This window comes from Cydia strobilella, chromosome 17, assembly GCF_947568885.1.
Source record: "Cydia strobilella chromosome 17, ilCydStro3.1, whole genome shotgun sequence".
Lineage (NCBI taxonomy): Eukaryota > Metazoa > Arthropoda > Insecta > Lepidoptera > Tortricidae > Cydia > Cydia strobilella.
Window position 1 is genome coordinate 9,417,017 of NC_086057.1, and position 16,515 is coordinate 9,433,531.

The following is a 16,515-nucleotide window of genomic DNA, read 5'->3' on the forward strand; positions in this document are numbered from 1 at the left end:
GAAGCATATTGTTAACCGATTTAAAGATACCCCGTTAAAAATACTTTGTTTCTGCTATGACTATCAATTTTTGTGATGCATCTTTTCTTTACTAATAGGCGTCCGATTTTAAGTCATACCACCCACATAGTGTACACAATCGGACAGTCCTTATCAGATAAAAGAATAATTATTGATTATCTTCAAAATGGAATAGGCAATAATAATTCGCGTGAGTCATGCATGAACACGTGGACAGAAATAATCATTATTAATAAAGTATAGCTTTTGTTACGTTATGCGGTCCGAGTACTTTGCCAAGCGTCGCTTGTACAATCCATGAAAATTATTCCCACTAGTTACCACCAAATTGTCACCAGGGATTTTTTTCCCACCTTTTACCACTGGTAACTACTACTGGGAATTATTTTTCCCAGTAGTTATCACTGGTAAAGGGTGTGATTTTTTTCCCAGTATGTAGTTAACACCAAAATGTTGGTACAGTTCAATACTAATAAAAACAGTATAAATACAGGGTCTTTTTTTATAGCCACCTGTAATAATTTACGGGGTGAATGTGTAGGCTATTCTGAACAACTTTTACTATGGAACCAATACAGAAATCGCGAAAATTGACCTTCCCCCCTCCCATACAGACCAGTCAAAATGTCACGGCCAATTTTTAAGGCAGTTTACTGAAACACTAATCGACTTATAATTATTTATTAAAGTTCTCTATATTTATACGTTTATACTATACTATTTATATTGTTTTTATTTGTATTGAACTCTAATAAAATTTTGGTGGTAACTACTAGAAAAAAAACCCACATTTTCCCAGTAGTTGCCAATGGTAACAATTTGGTGGTAACTAGTGGGAATAACCCATCCATGACATATTTTTTGAAAAAAAAAAAGTTTTTCAAAATATCAATAAACCAACAATGCATTTGCCAACTTGTATACTATTCTTCGAAATATTTATCAATTAACTTTCCCACTTGTACAACCACTTTGGGAGGGTCGTCGCTCAACAAGTAACAAGTGAAGGCTTCTGCATGAAACTCGTCTATGTCACTACAGCTGTATTCGCTAAATGCGTCGGGCGGGATATTGGCTCTAGTTCTCGCCAGTAAGCTACTGAGATTTCTTCTGTGTTCCTGTCGTACGAAGTCAATACATGAGCGAACTCATGTGTGAACTATATATATAAATGTGTGCGTTTATTGACTTTACACGACAGAACCCTGTATCTTCACCTGCCTTGCGTGATTGATCTCCAAAGTAAATAGATTCGAATGTTTGTCCGTAGTAACCGCCTCGGACGGTCAAACCGTAGTGCTTTATGATTATTCTTTAGTATCGACTTGAACAATACACATTCGGTTTTAATGTCTCTTAAATTGTATGCACCTAAACGCCCTATTTGGTAAAAGACATCAATATATTGCTGTTCATTGTCAAGGAATACCTCTGAGAATATAACGTTGGTTGCTAGACAGTTGAATAGAGTTTTGAATGATTCACGGTTAGTTTCACTAGACTTATATTGACCGGGTTATAGACCGTGATTACCTTTTGTAGATGTGTGGAATCCTGTGATTTGTTTGTGTAAAAAACCAGTGATATCCGAATCAAACACGCGTAGTGACACCGAGAGTGTAGTGTGTTTGGACAGACCAACGAGTGTGAACGCGACCGGACCAACAAGTGTGAATGCGACCGTTGGTAACGTTGAAAGTGAACGCAGCCGACGCGCAAGAATGAGGGTAGACAGAGCGCTGTCTACACAACTTTGACACCCACCCGCTATCTTCAGTCACCCGTGAACATGATGCATGTAACTGCGTCGAAATATCGGGAGCTCACAAATAATACAAAAGGTAATCACGGTCTATATCCCGGTCAATATAAGTCTAGTGAGACAGTTGAATATACGAGCAATGAGTCGCTTGTATTGAAGAATGGTAGGAACGTTGCTTTTTGTGCGATTTTCCATGATTGCCCCTTACTTATATTATTGTGCGGTCTTTTGGACAACCGAATGTGCCTCGTTTGATGTTTCAATATTCTTCCTTATATTAACCAAGTTTTATTACCTCGAAATATTTGGGTGTTTTTACTTACTATATTATAGCCTCTTACTTATATTAGTGGGCGGTCATTTGGCAATCGAATGCCTCATTTGATGTTTCAATATTCTCTATATTCTTCCTTATATTAACTAACTTTTTCTATACCTCGAAAAACACATTTGGAACTTTGGGAGTTACTTTAAATACATCATCATCGGAACTTTTGTCTATTGCAGACGATTTAATGGTGAAACACCAGACAAACACCGTTTTTGGTGGCTAAATAGATCGATGTAATTATTTGCATCTGGCTTGAGGCACACTCCGTCTGTTTAATCCTCTCCAGTCTTGGTGGTCGAAAGGCAATCACGTCATCATATCATGCCCCTTATATTACAATAATTCAAACTCCCGAGACATCGCCTCGGTGAGCCCGAAGACTCCGAAGCCAAACAACAAAATCAAGGATATAGTTCACGCCTCATAGGCGCGTGAACATTTGGTGACCCCGACGTGATAGTATAGGTCATTTGGTAGGAATGTCGCGTCGGCTTTTTGCATTTTTCCGCGGAGAGGTTCGAACCACGGACCATTAGTGTGGAGCTCGAACACCGAGCGAGCAGCAGCCGGGCCGTCGAGTAATGACGTCATCGTGTTGAAATTAGTTACCGCTATCGTCGCGAGCGCAAGCACGTACATGTGTGATATACACCTGTCACAGTCGCGATTGATTGGCGAGGCGAAGACGCTCATCGATTGCGCATAGTTGTTATGGATCTTGAGGACGTTAAAGTGCGGAGGAAGACAAATCTTACACTTACCATCAATATTGACGTATTGCGGCTCGGGCGAATACATGTCATATCCGATTTTATCCTTCTTATTTTCCTTAGGAAGCTTCATACAAGGCCCCAAGTCAGCCAGCTTGGCGGAATCTTGTCGTGTGATCATGATGCTCCTACTGCTGAGAGCCGTGTGAAGGTACCCTTGCATGCGGATGAAGACGAGCGCGTTAGCGATGTCCAATGCGTATTGGACTGAAGTCTGCGCGCTGAGGATTCGGCCCTGTGACATATAAAAAGTTATTATAACTGTCTATTCAATCAAAATTTCCGTGAAATTTAGTTCTCTCTCATTAACTTATGAATGGGAAGATATTTTAGTGACGTATTTTAAAAGCGAGTACGCGCTAACAATGCAAGTGTGGAAAGGAAACCTTTTAATATCAAAATTCGTATATCCGCGTCTCTATCGCTCCAATATAGATGAGACAGGCGATCTTTAAGTTTTGACGTTTCGGTCAGATACCAGAACCCTTTTAGGAAGTATAACCAGACGTGATTATAAGCATTGTTCACAAAATGTCAATACTGATATAATCTGCTTCAAGACTATCACGATCACGGGCTTTCACTTTCGCTTATGAACAAATTTGCAGCTTGTGTTTATTGTCAATAAACAGTATTATAGTTTTAATTTAATAGATGTATGCTCAAATGTAAAATACAAAAAATATAATAACGAGAAATTCGTTTGTCATTTACGTGCCGAATTACTAAATTTAAAAAATGACGTCGATAGACTGTTGGAGCGTTATTAAAAAAAAATTAAAATTGTTTATTTCAGACATAGTGTCCATAAAAATGTTAGTTGTAGTACAAACTTAAAAGGCTATGTTAGTGTTACATGTTAATTTAAAAATAAAGATAAAAGCAAAAAACCAACAAATAATTTAAGAAGAATAAAAATAAAATGACGGTCCGTCACCGTCGACGCAAGCTTCTGATGACGCTCCTCGGTACGGAGTGAAACATGTCGAGCGTTTTCGACTTAAAACACGTGAGTGACCCGTTATTAATATATTTAATATGTCTGTGTCTCACGGAAGTTTTGTTATTAAAAATAAAATGTTCCACTGACAGGGGCAAGTAGTAGATATTTTTATTCACTACCTGGCCCTGCCAATGACAACTTCCACCCAGTACTTGGTTAGCGGGCAGTCCGCTGACACCCTCAGCATACTGTTCCTGCTGCCGCGCACCCGCCTTAGCATCGAGGCAATTCTTTTCCGCCTAATAGCGAAAAAGTTATCCGCCCGCGCCTCGGCAAACATGGCTGATGCACTGCAGTGTCATTTAGTTCCGCAGTTAACATGTGGCCCAAATACTTAAACTGGTTCACTATCTTTAGGGGCTCGCCCCCAGCATGATCCTAGGCGGGGTGTTTGGGTTATATTTTTTTGCCTTAAAAATAAGCACCTCGCTTTTATTCGCATTATATTTAAGACCATGCTGTAGAGCGTAGCCCTCGCACACTCTAAGTAACATTAGTACGACCATATTTCCAACTTTGACCTTACTATAGAACTAGTTTTAAGTAAAACTTTTTCCTTAATAATTAATCCGCCACAGTAAAACTAGTCGAGCTACGATCATTGCTCTATTTTTTTTCGTCAAAAGAAAACACAATCGATCAGTCGAGGAATCGCACCCGGAAATCAAAACAAAACAACCAAGTCAATCGATTAGCAGAATAAGAAATAATAATACACCTTAAAGCTATATTGGGCACCAGACTATTAAAATGATCGGTTATGGAATGTAAGTACTTTTTGATAGAACACGAGCGACCTCACAGGAAAATTTAATTTGAAGTCACTGTAATACGATCTAAAATAGTTTAGCAACTAAGCGCTAAAAACAAAAGATGGCCCGATCGAATTTCTAGATACACTAGTGACCTTATCATAAAAAAAATAGCAATTGTTTAGGCCGGTTGCATCGTCTGATCGTCTTCTTATTGTTATAATTAAAGTGTGTAAAAATAGAATAAGCAGCTGCCAGATGACATAGGTATAAATAAAGAAGATTCCAATAAGTTAACGAGCCGTAACACGGAATTATATTATATACTTTTGTTATTATTACTTTACCTAAGAGCTTTTATCCTATATATTGTTACCTAGCGCTATATATTGTAGATCTATCAGTAGGTAATCTAGTAATCTGTGGACGATGTTGTTGGTCTCACACTATATTATTCTTTGTACTCTATTTCTGTGCCTAAACCGTGTTACTGTTTTTAGTCCCAAATAAATAATAATAATCCCTTGCTTTTAGATTAAATTGTCTTAAAGGGCCTCTGCGCTGTTGACTTCGGCCCCACGTACGCCTCCCAAAGGGCCGGGACCCCATGGTCCCGTGATATGGAAAAGACATACAAAGAATAATAAAAAAATATAGTCAAAATTGTGTTAATTGTTTGCATTTTTTTCTCGTGCCATACCTTTTTAACCGACTTCAATTTCATATAACTATATTTATCACTCAAAAGCCGAGAGAAATATGATAACGCCAATTTAACATATCCATACGAATATGAACAATGTCCACTATCCTATCCTTAGTAGAGTTCAAATATTACGGGGGGACAGCGCGTACGCAGTCCCCACTACCAAAAATTACGCATCCGAGTTATCCACATTAGGGATAATCGCAAGGGTCAACCCAACCGCAGTGCAATGGAAGAGTCTCGCCCTGGGGGAACCGCCTTCTTGATCACGGTGTCCCCTATGCCAGGTAAGTATGAGTTCACAACAGTACGGAGGGAGGGTCGTTATTCGTGGAAAAATCTTAACACCGCGATGTACGATTCCAACGCCGAGAGCACAGCGACATCTAACGGGACATTCAGTGACAACGTGGCGTTTAAGCCACAGACCTAAAATTTATGTGGTTTAAGCAGTTTATTATATTCGCACCTCGCCTGATAATTATAGACATATGTGCAATAGGCATAATGTTGTACTTTATTATTATTGTTAGCTATGTACGAGTACAAAACTAACTCCGCCTGGCTCCTGGCCAGTAAGCGTACGGCAATATGGGACCATATATTTTTGTATTATTATCACGGCTTGCGGCGTCGTCCCTTTTATTTATACCCCCCACCAGGTGTACAGAACTTTTTAAGTATTAACAAAGAGGATATAATAAGATAGAGCGGTACTGTCATAGTAAATTTTGTAACCGCTGTAAATTCACTGCCATCTCGACATACTTTAAAACTAAAACTGAAGATTTATAAAAATACGTTAAAATGTATTTAAATATGGATAAATGATTTTTTTTATTTGCATTAATTATTTTCATATGATTTTGACCCATGTTCTTTCACTGATATGCGTTAAAATTATAAATAACAAACGAAACCGTCAACGCCCTCTATACGAGAGTAGGCCAAAACTAGTAGCGCCCTCTGATCGAGAATCAAATTTTCGTGATTTTCGAGGCACGTTTTTTCCTTAGACTGTTATCCATCTATTACGGAGTTATATCTATCTTTGGTATTAATTTAATCGATGAATAATATAAGTTAAAATACGAGGGGCAATTTACCACGGGCCTAAATACCTTTCAGTAAGGTACCTACACTCAACAAAGAGGTAAAAAAGTACCTGTCCATCGTGGAGTATATCATGAAGGGTATCCATGCATCGTTCGCAAATTATGTTCACGTTGTTGTGGACGTCAGGATACAATCCCATCAAGAGGATTATGTTGGGGTGGCGACATTTTCTGAAAAATGAGGACACTTTAACATAGTGTAGACAAGTGAAAGAACGACCGTATTGTATCCATAAAAAAAATCGTTTAATTCAGACTTTACAATGGTCCATACATGTTAGTACTTAATACTAATAAAAAAAAAAAAAAATTTACTAATTAATGTAGCTTATTACCTCAATATGTTAATCTCTATGCTCCGTTTCTTCCTGACGTGTTCGACAGAGACGGGTAGCGTCTTGATCTGCACGGGCACCACGCCCCACTTGCCGAGGCTCCAGACCCTCGCCTTGTCCACGTTTACGTCGAGGTTGCTCGCGCTGGCTAGAGACAGTCCGTATGTGCTTGTCTCGCTCTGTAGGGAGGAATATGTTGTTAATATTATTCGCGCCAAATATATCTACTACATGCTTTAGTACTGTTAATTAGTCCCTAAACTGGTACAGTGGGCTGGACGCAGACAAGTACTAAGACTCTCTAAGATTTCTCAAAGATTATGTTCCTGAAGTGTAAACATACTAATAAAAGCTAACTATGATACTAATGTATCCCTTTTAAATTAAAATTCAAGTCATTATCTTATCCGTTATCCGTGGTCGTGTACGCAAAGGGACGTCAAGTACAAGTTGTGTCAACCCTAATATTTAACGGCTTTCTTTAATTTATTCGAAATCAAACTTAACAAATAAGCTGCCATAAACATAAAATGTACCAGCTTACTTAAAATTAGTGACTTTCAGATTTTAATGAATGGCGTATAATTTTGCGAAATACATTGTGCATTTTCTGTCCAACGCAATGCATGACTCATGACTGAGTCAGTGATCGTTCGCGCAAATCGAATTATCCTCGTGGATCGTGCAGTTAACATTTAGGATAGCGTAAAGTTGCCTAACCTTGGATTTTTTGACAGAATGATGTAATCCGAAAAAGAAAAAGAAACACGCACCTTACTGTCGTCAGTTTTACCCTGGTTCGCAGACTTAACTTGCAGTTGCTCGTCGGCCCAACGGTCTAAGTTTTTCAATTCGCTCATCACCTCCCAAAGATTGTCTTTGCTGCTACTCCCTCTACTCGCTGTCGAAGAGCTGTGACTAGAAACGTTAACATTCTCCGTGGCTCTCATTCCGTCTACTTCCTCGACATCGCTTTTAGTGTCTAGAAAGTTCTTGATATCGTAAGGCAAAGAGTTATTCTTATAAAAGAACGGAGGCGATTGAACCTGAGACTCGTCTTCCTTAAAATCTATCTGCTTTTGAGTAAAGGTTTCCTGCCTGTATGCTCTGCGCGAGTGTCGTTTCCTAGGTTCCGAATATGGTAAAGTACCGGGCATGAAGACCTGATTTTGGAAGAGGAATTGTATGTTAGGGACAGGGTCTTCAGGGTTAGCGCTTTGCGCTCGTTTTTGCGATTTCTTTTTGTATTTGACGGCTGATTTCTTTTCATAGTTGAAAGTGCGGTCGGGATCGGCGCAGTCGGTGCAGGAGATGGGTAGGGAGTGTCGGCCGCATCGTTTTTCGGGAGTGTCAGGGAGTTGCGGGCCGGAGGACCGGCGGGCTTGGAACTCGGCGAGATCGCGCTTGTACTCGTCGGTGCGGATGGTGCCGACGTCGTCGGGGGCGTGCGGCGGGTCGGGGCTGGGCGAGCGGTGCCTGCTCACCGTCACGCGCTCCCTGTAAAAAAAACGAGCTGTGGTAAAACTACTGTTAGGCCGAAAAATCGATTTAATAAGACAGGGTGTCCACTACAAACCCAGAAAAAAAAATCCTGACTTCCCTGACTTTCCATGACCATTTTCTCAAATTTCCCTGACCAAAAATGCTTACATTGAAACTTGTTTTCCGTACATTATGAACATCGAATTTGGATAGATCAAAAGGCAAATATTTTGTATGTGTTAAAATCACCACCCATCTGTCCAGTGAAGCAAACACGATGGTTAATATAATAACAGTGAGTGAGCGCGAAATTTTTCGTTACCAATTACACAAATTGTAAGCAAAGCTTTTTCTTATTTTTCCCTGACGTGTCTTGAAATTCCCTGACTTTCCATGACCATCATTTCCGTTCCGGACTTTTTCCTGATTTTCCAGAAATTGGACATCCTGTAACTCCTGTAAGAGGTGCCCGGATCGCGTCGTGGGCAAGTGGTGGGTAAACAAGTGAATTGCAAAGCCTCAAATATACCGACTCTAGATTATTATGGTCTATTAAGTACTACTATTATCCTAAAGCTCTGTCTAGGCGTCTCGTTTTGCGCTGGGGATATAAATATAATATCCATTTCACCGGTAACATTCTGACATGTGTGCGGGACCGATGCATGTTTTATCGACCATGTCTACAGCAATAAACAACAACCACAATCTTTATAAATACCTATTTTTTTTTGCATGCAAGCACGTGCGGTTTTACTTAACAATAGACAAAGGATAAGCCGTTCGGGGCCAGCTACAAATCGAATGACTATACCCATTACAATCCGGCAAACAGATCACACCGCGTCAATTAAAGTTATTAGTCAATCCAGAGTTATTTTCGACCCGATTGATTTCTCGACAAAAACGCCGGTACTCGGAATCTGGTAAAACCGTGGGACGACACGGGTCAATGGAAAGCAAGTCCTGTTCAATACAGGGCCCTGGTGTTTTTAGAAATTGTCTATTGACATACTGTTCGGAGAACAATAATCTACACTCGGTTTCTGGTAGATAATTAAGTTTGACGATATATCGGTTTTAATCTTAAAGTCTGGCTGTGTTTGTCTGTTTTTCGTTCACAGAAAAGTTAGAGTATGATATTTAAATGTTATAATAATACTAAAAAGTGAGATAGGTATTTCGACTATTTCGGCCATATTGTGTAACGTAATACCTGTGCATAATGCATATGCACACACATGTTGCAATCTTTTGTCGATCGGTTACGTTATCGTTAGAATACCATGATGGCTACACAATAACTATTGTGTACCGTGTGACCCGTACAAACACGAATTTTATGCAAATTTCAGACACAGTTTTATTTTTACACAGAAACTCCAAAAAAGCTACATCGATTAACAACGTAGGAAGAACGTTCATAAACGAAAACATGAACGGGAGAAGCCTGTGGAATGCTCCAAAAGCGAAATCGGTAACGTCCAACCAAAAAGCGAGTAAAAGATTGGATAAACGATTATAACGACCGACGGGTCAGTCGCTACACTTTTACCGATTAACTAGATCTTAAAACCGCTAACCGATTCTAGTTTACTAGCTAGCTTTACCTATACCTATGATTTATTTTTTACGATGACGTTGGGCCGGGCCCAGTCTGCTTTTATGTATTTTGTACCCTCCAAAGAAGAGTATGAGAGAGGAGAATGTTTCCGGAAGGCTGGCATTTCCAAGAGTCCTCCATTTAGTCAATCTTATCTAGGAACGCGTAACAATGACCAATATTGAACACCTTGCGTAATTTTATAATTATAAAATAGAAAGCATTTTGGATCAGCTAAAGTCATTGTCTGAGTGACAAGATAATGCTTACATAAATTAGTAATATACCTTAAGCAAGGTCACTTGACCGCATTATTGTTCGTCCTAAAATCAGTCTTCTAACACTGAAAACAAAGTCTACTTTTAACCGACGAAATTAAGCGATATAGAACGCCTTGGAAGTTATCTTTGTATTAGCTATCTGCCCATCAATTTCGGTTATTCTGAAGCAATAACAACGAATTACGGACAAATAGTCCGGCGAAAGTGAAATTCCGATATTGTTTTGAAGTTCATTGAAATTTGAATGGAATAATTAATGTAATGCAATCACGATTGATTTCTAATGTTGATTTTGAATGAGCTTCGGTAATTTTCTTTGTTTTTGAGACGATCGGTGCGTGAGAATACTGAGAATTTTTAGAAATTGCGATGTTTGTTATATTGATGCTATCTTATGTCATAGGTAGGTAGTACATCATTTGTTTTTATAGGATAAGTTGAGCAAAGAGTTGGTTCGGCCCGTTTGATGGCTCGTGAAAAGTATATAAAAACGTAGTGTGGTGTATGGCCGACCTAAAGTTACGGCCGTTACGGGGGTAGATATGTATTCTTGCGGTTCACGGGGCCGACCTGACGTGACGACCTAAAAATTTCAACTCAAAAAATAAACCTTATAAGTTGTAGACAGTAAAGAGGGATGAAGGTGCCTACTATAGACGGGCGCTGGGTAGATCGTTAAAAATATTATTAGCTAGGTATTCGACTTCGAGTGGGTAAAATGCGAAGTTCAACCTGTTAAGATTATTTACGACCTAGGCAATTTATAAAAGTCATCATCATTGTGACTTCACCCAGACATCAGTTGCAAGCATTCATTGACTTTCAGTCTCTAACAAAACGCGTCTATTACGACAGATATGACCACTAGGTGGCGCAAGCGCGAGCAGGCGTCCGTTCCTTGGCGGTGCGCGGCAATTACTATGGCTAGACACCAAAATTGGGGTGGGCCGCATGTACTTGTAGCGACGCGACGAAATCGCGGAGTGAGCCACGTAGGCGAGGTTTGTGACCAATACGAGTAATTCCTTTGTGTAGCATGCATAACGATTGCACTTGACTGCAAGGACTTGAGAATGTGTTCGTATTACACTGCCATAGCCATAGACTTGGGTAGGTGCTATGTATGTTACAGTACTTACAGTCTACTAAGCTGAACAATCATATACTTATAATAATTCAACACAACACCACCATTGTAGTATAATATGGGTATTATTTTTAATGTTTGCTTTTTAATGGCAGCATGGTGGCCTCCTGGTGGGCATATGATGAATGTTAACTACAAGTATAGGATTGTCTTCGGTTACCGCGATAGTTACTCATGAAATAAATTATAAATTCAATATACGCGATATAATCCGTTTTCATAGTTTTATTCCAAGTATAGGTTAAAAAAACCGGACAAGCGCGAGTCGGATTCGCCCACCGAGGGTTCCGTACTTTTTAGTATTTGTTGTTAAAGCGGCAACAGAAATACATCATCTGTGAAAATTTCAACTGTCTAGCTATCACGGTTCATGAGATACAGCCTGGTGACAGACAGACAGACGGACAGAAGAGTCTTAGTAATAGGGTCCCGTTTTTGCCCTTTGGGTACGGAACCCTAAAAATTGTACCTATGATAAAAGAAAATCCTTATAAAGGTGGTAAACCCTTAATATACTGCTACTTTAAAGAGCGTTTAGGTGTGTGGCTTTCGGAGTTTAATAGGAATATTAACCATGTTCTGCAAATCTTCAAATTCATATATGCCTATTCTTAAATTTACAAAATTCATTGAACAAAAGCTACCCACAAAGTACAACAAACTTATTATGTGGGTAGACCAGTCAATGTGAAAAAGGTGACTAGGTAATGGTCATTTTAATGTGCTGCCAAGAAAAGAAGTAAACAAAGATTTTATCTTACTTTTTACAGCTGATAAAAGCTCTGGATTTGAAATAAATTCTGACCCTAATTCTCATTTTTTTGTCACTTTTATTTAGTTTAGTAAAACTAAGTGTTATATTTTTTTTAAATAATAATTGAAACATTATTGGCCAACAGTCAATTAAAAGTGAAGTAGATTCTTATAAGAAACAAGATCTATCCTTATATTCAAAATAAATATGATATAATAAATAGCCTAATACCTACTTATATCATAAACTGTTTTCAATTCCAACTTACCAAATAGTTTTAATAATGATTATTTTCATCAAAACCTTGCACACGCTGTATGTGTCATGCACCTGACCGATTCAGACATACAGACTGCAATAAAATTAAAGTGCAGAAAATTCAACAATCCAACCAATTCCTGGCCACAATGTGTGGCCTCGAGCCATTCAAAGGTGGCCAAGTATTGTACTTGTACAGTACACCAAGTATTGTCCACATACAATTAAAATGGATCAAACATTCCAGGAGGCTTGGTGTATTGGGCAAGCCTATCAATGGGATGACATCAATTAACAACAAATACAGAAGAGGACATTATACAAAATGTGTTTTTGTAAAAAAGTAGGTAAGTGATAGGTAATTAGTTTTTTTTTTATCTTTACAAGCTTAAATAGAAAGTTAGTTTCACTTTATTAGACTAACTTTTATTCATGAAAATAATGCAAAGTTGATACCCATTTCACTCTGTAATAAAGTTATAAATGCCAAGTTGTGTGTCTTGAGTGCTTGTTACCTTTTCATGGCTAACTATGTAACTACTGAACCAATTTCGATAAAATTTGGCTTGTACAGATTAAACCCTGGATGGCCAAGGCTACTTTGGAGGGGGGGGAGAGAAGTAAACATATCAGTCCAATTCTCACGCGAGAAATGCCGCGGGCATAGCTAGTATGGTAGGTAACAAAACAATAAATCCGCATTTATGGCATTAGAGATAAAGTAACAACTACCTACTTTATTGTAAAGTACATAGTGTGGGTATATTCTTAAGGTATTTCATCATCACAGAAATATACGAATATACAATTTTTAACAAAATACGAACAACCCATAAAACGCTAAAGTCCGTAAAACAATAAAATGAGCAAGGTCAGAAAAAGTTACAAAAGTTAAGTACTTACCGGCGCAACCACTTGAAAACTCCCATGTCGTGTAACGAAGCCACTTTTTTGTTAGAATATGAACCATACAGTAATAAACAACACTACACGCGCATGGTGCGCAATTAGCAACTAATCAAGTAACTTTTCAACTAAAACAGAAAGTCGCGACAGAAGCACACGGGACATTACCGGCGCATTAGAGGACCTACACTTATAAAAAACGTCTAGCAACAATGACCACTGATATATTGTGCGGTCAGACAAAACATCACGAACAACACGGCATTCGCAATGAACTGAATTCTGTTTTTTGTACAAATTACTTTTCGTCGCGCTCCGGTGATCCACTTCATCCGCCGGTCGGGCCTCGCTCGCTCGTCGTTCTAGTCTACCGCGGTCACAAGGCGGCTCGGCGATTGTACGAAACACACAACAGACAATAAAAAAAGAAACAGTAATTTCTAAAGAAATTAGAAGGTAGTAATTGAACATTTAACACGTTTGGTACTAGTGGGTGGTTTATGAAACATGAAATGATTATTTACTTCTCTTTTGCCGTTTCCGTTTCTGACCGGCATTTCAGAATTTTTACAGCTTTATACTCGTACAGAAACTTCTTCATTCGGCTCGAAACAGATTGACCACTACACAACACAGTTATCAAAATTAAAGTAATGCAAGCGTGATTGATACAATTATTATATTTATTATTGTATACAAACAATTAACTTCAAGTTGACTGAAAATAAAATGGATGTCAAAACCATGTAAGAATATAAATAATATTTCACATATAGGTATAATTCATTTAGTAAGAATATAGTTAACGGAACTAGTTTTATATTTCGTTCCTCTAATTAATATATCAGTGAATAGTAAAAAGAAATCATATTTAAGTTTTTTAATTAAATGAATTCTAACTTGACTATTTTCCGTTTTCCCGCCAGACCAGTGTTACCCAAAGAAAAAGATTGTTACCATGTGCGCAAGTCCGCGCGTAATTGGCGCCACGTGCAAGATTAAAATTAAAATGGAAAAAATATTTATGATACACGCTTTGTACGTCATTGCGTTGCTAACATTTACCATGCATTTATTTTTAGGACATTTAAAACGTTGATAGCATGTTGATAGTTTTGATGGTTATTGAAGATGGTTATTAATTTTTATCGATACTTTTATTGTCTATTTTGGTACGTTATCGTCACTAACACTACTTTTTTTTCCTGGCACTGGTACGTTTTATCTGTCAAAGTCAATTTTAATTTTCGAAGGACATGTTTACGTTGAGTTTGAGTTGTATTTATTATTTGCTCCCAATTTTGTAAATCAATTTCAATGGACGAATTAAAAGGACCTACTATCCAAATAGTACTTCATGTAAAAGAAGGTAAAGTTCGCAAAACAACTGCGCAAAAACATTAAAATGTATTTTTTTGTCGTTGTAACTAACTTCTGTGCTCGTTTTTCAGGTCTTGGATTTGGTTTCTTGAGGGTTCCTTTTATTGTAAGTGGATCTTTAAATGGATATATGCTGGAAACGGATCCGGTTGTGCCCAGCCATGCACCTGGTTTCGACGCTGAACTTGTCTGGGAGGCCGATAAACGAAGATTTCGTAGGTAGGATTGCTTTGGTTTAATTTATCGAAAAACTAATTAATGAACGAGTTCCGATTACGTTTAACAATTTTAATCCACAATACATAAGTATATAATATAACCTTAGTTAACATAAGTAAATATTTTTGTAAAAGTACTTACGTTTTGTATGATATTTCTTCAGCCTACGAGTCCAGAATGTCCCCATTAAAGTGGAAGTGTTCACAATGGGAACTCAGGGCCGAAAGGATAAAGTAGGTTACCTGCTGCTCAGTCTCCTCGGAGCGCAGCCCTGTCCTGCCAGCAAGATTGTTGATGTAAGTCAGTTAACATTACTTTTGTTATGCTACCTGCACACAACTAATGAGACTGCAAGAGATTCAAACTGTATTAATTTAATATTTCGGAAAATACTGATGTCCATGCTTTTGTGAGTTTAAACACTTTTAACACACTCACTGTGGCAATTAGAGTAAGCTTGTAGTTAACATATTCACTGCCCTGCCTAATGTATGGGTCATGGCAAACCACTGTTTAGTCTATTACAAAGCCACCATGGCAAGCCTCTATTCATTTACTTATTTATATTTGTTGAATTCACTATTGTTCACAGGTACAAGACACTTATATAAGTTGTGGTTACCTATAATTAGATAAGCATCAGTAATGATTGTTATATAGATTTAAGAGCATGTAAGATGTATTATCTGTTGGTAATCCTAAATAAAGAAAATAAAAATAAAAAATTCAAAGAGCTCAGTGTGGATTTATCAAGTATATAGAATAACCAGCAGATTAATAAGCTTTTCCATGAAACCTACCACCTTACGAACCTTTACCTTGCTTTGAGACTACTTACCATTTATGTGTACATGTGTATGATTACACTATGCTGCAGTCAACACTTTTATTTTTTGTTTTCTAGCATCAAAGAATGTTTCATGTTCAGGTGCGGCACTCATGGCACCGGTTGCTAGGAGTGAAGTCAGAGGGAAAGTGCTGCCACCCGCAGCTCATGCTCAGCCTTTCTGTTGAAGACCGTGTCAACACAATCACTCCCGTAATCACTTTAATTAAGATTACTTTCTGTTACCAGCGTTTCTTTTTATCAGAAAGTGAATATGACATTAGCAGCTTCTTACAAAATACTAAAATTTATTATTGAGTTAAAAAACTGAGGCACTCTATTTTAAACTAATATCTGTAAATAGATAGTTATTTGAGTAAATATTTTAGATGCTGGCATATTGAAATAAATATATGATAGATGTATAGTAGTAGTAGTAGTAAATCACTTTATTGTACAAAACAAAAATTGATAACATGAAATTCATATAAATTTAGGTACAAAGGCGAGCTTATCCCTATAAGGGATTTCTTCCAGCTAACCTTAGAGTAAATGAGTGGAAAATTCGAATTAGATAGATAGACAAACTTACAGAACGTACAATAATATTTAAGAAGGAAAACTACAATATTAACGTCTACGAATAACTAAAATACATCAATTGCATTATGCAATAAAATAAATATGTACTAGCATACATAAATATATAGTACTAAATAAATATTAAATAAATATATATATATATATATAATATATAAATAATATATATATATATTAGCACTCAACCAAATCACAGTTCGTGGGAAAGCCAAAGCTTTTTCAGATTAACTTTGAGTGATGCTACAGACCGGGACCGCCACATAT

The 16,515-nt window shown here is 37.8% G+C and overlaps 2 protein-coding genes and 1 non-coding gene across 5 annotated transcripts in view; 1 reads left to right on the plus strand and 2 right to left on the minus strand.

Moving 5' to 3' along the window:
- The window catches only part of LOC134748872 (uncharacterized), a 39,520-nt gene extending 25,619 nt beyond the window's left edge, over nucleotides 1-13,901 (minus strand). Inside the window, exons 1-5 of one of the 3 annotated variants that reach the window (XM_063683697.1) lie at nucleotides 13,751-13,901; nucleotides 7,569-8,292; nucleotides 6,796-6,974; nucleotides 6,511-6,631; nucleotides 2,876-3,119 (exon numbers count right to left, since the gene is read on the minus strand). In XM_063683697.1, the coding sequence (XP_063539767.1) occupies nucleotides 2,876-3,119; nucleotides 6,511-6,631; nucleotides 6,796-6,974; nucleotides 7,569-8,292; nucleotides 13,751-13,827 (1,345 nt within the window). In that variant the 5' untranslated portion in view covers nucleotides 13,828-13,901. Of the gene's footprint in view, nucleotides 1-2,875; nucleotides 3,120-6,510; nucleotides 6,632-6,795; nucleotides 6,975-7,568; nucleotides 8,293-12,330; nucleotides 12,608-13,223; nucleotides 13,633-13,750 lie in introns of those variants that run through there. The other 2 variants (XM_063683699.1, XM_063683698.1) reach the window with 2 other exon arrangements.
- LOC134749153 (U1 spliceosomal RNA) lies at nucleotides 5,479-5,640 on the minus strand. Its single transcript, XR_010128461.1, has one exon. It is a non-coding gene; the product is annotated as a U1 spliceosomal RNA (small nuclear RNA).
- A 536-nt stretch (nucleotides 13,902-14,437) lies between the features above and the next one.
- Nucleotides 14,438-16,515, plus strand: part of LOC134749125 (centrosomal protein of 120 kDa-like) — a 28,272-nt gene continuing 26,194 nt past the window's right edge. The window contains exons 1-4 of the mRNA XM_063684030.1: nucleotides 14,438-14,595; nucleotides 14,678-14,825; nucleotides 14,989-15,121; nucleotides 15,754-15,864. Coding sequence (XP_063540100.1) covers nucleotides 14,544-14,595; nucleotides 14,678-14,825; nucleotides 14,989-15,121; nucleotides 15,754-15,864 — 444 coding nt within the window. The 5' untranslated portion in view covers nucleotides 14,438-14,543. The remainder of the gene's footprint in view (nucleotides 14,596-14,677; nucleotides 14,826-14,988; nucleotides 15,122-15,753; nucleotides 15,865-16,515) is intronic.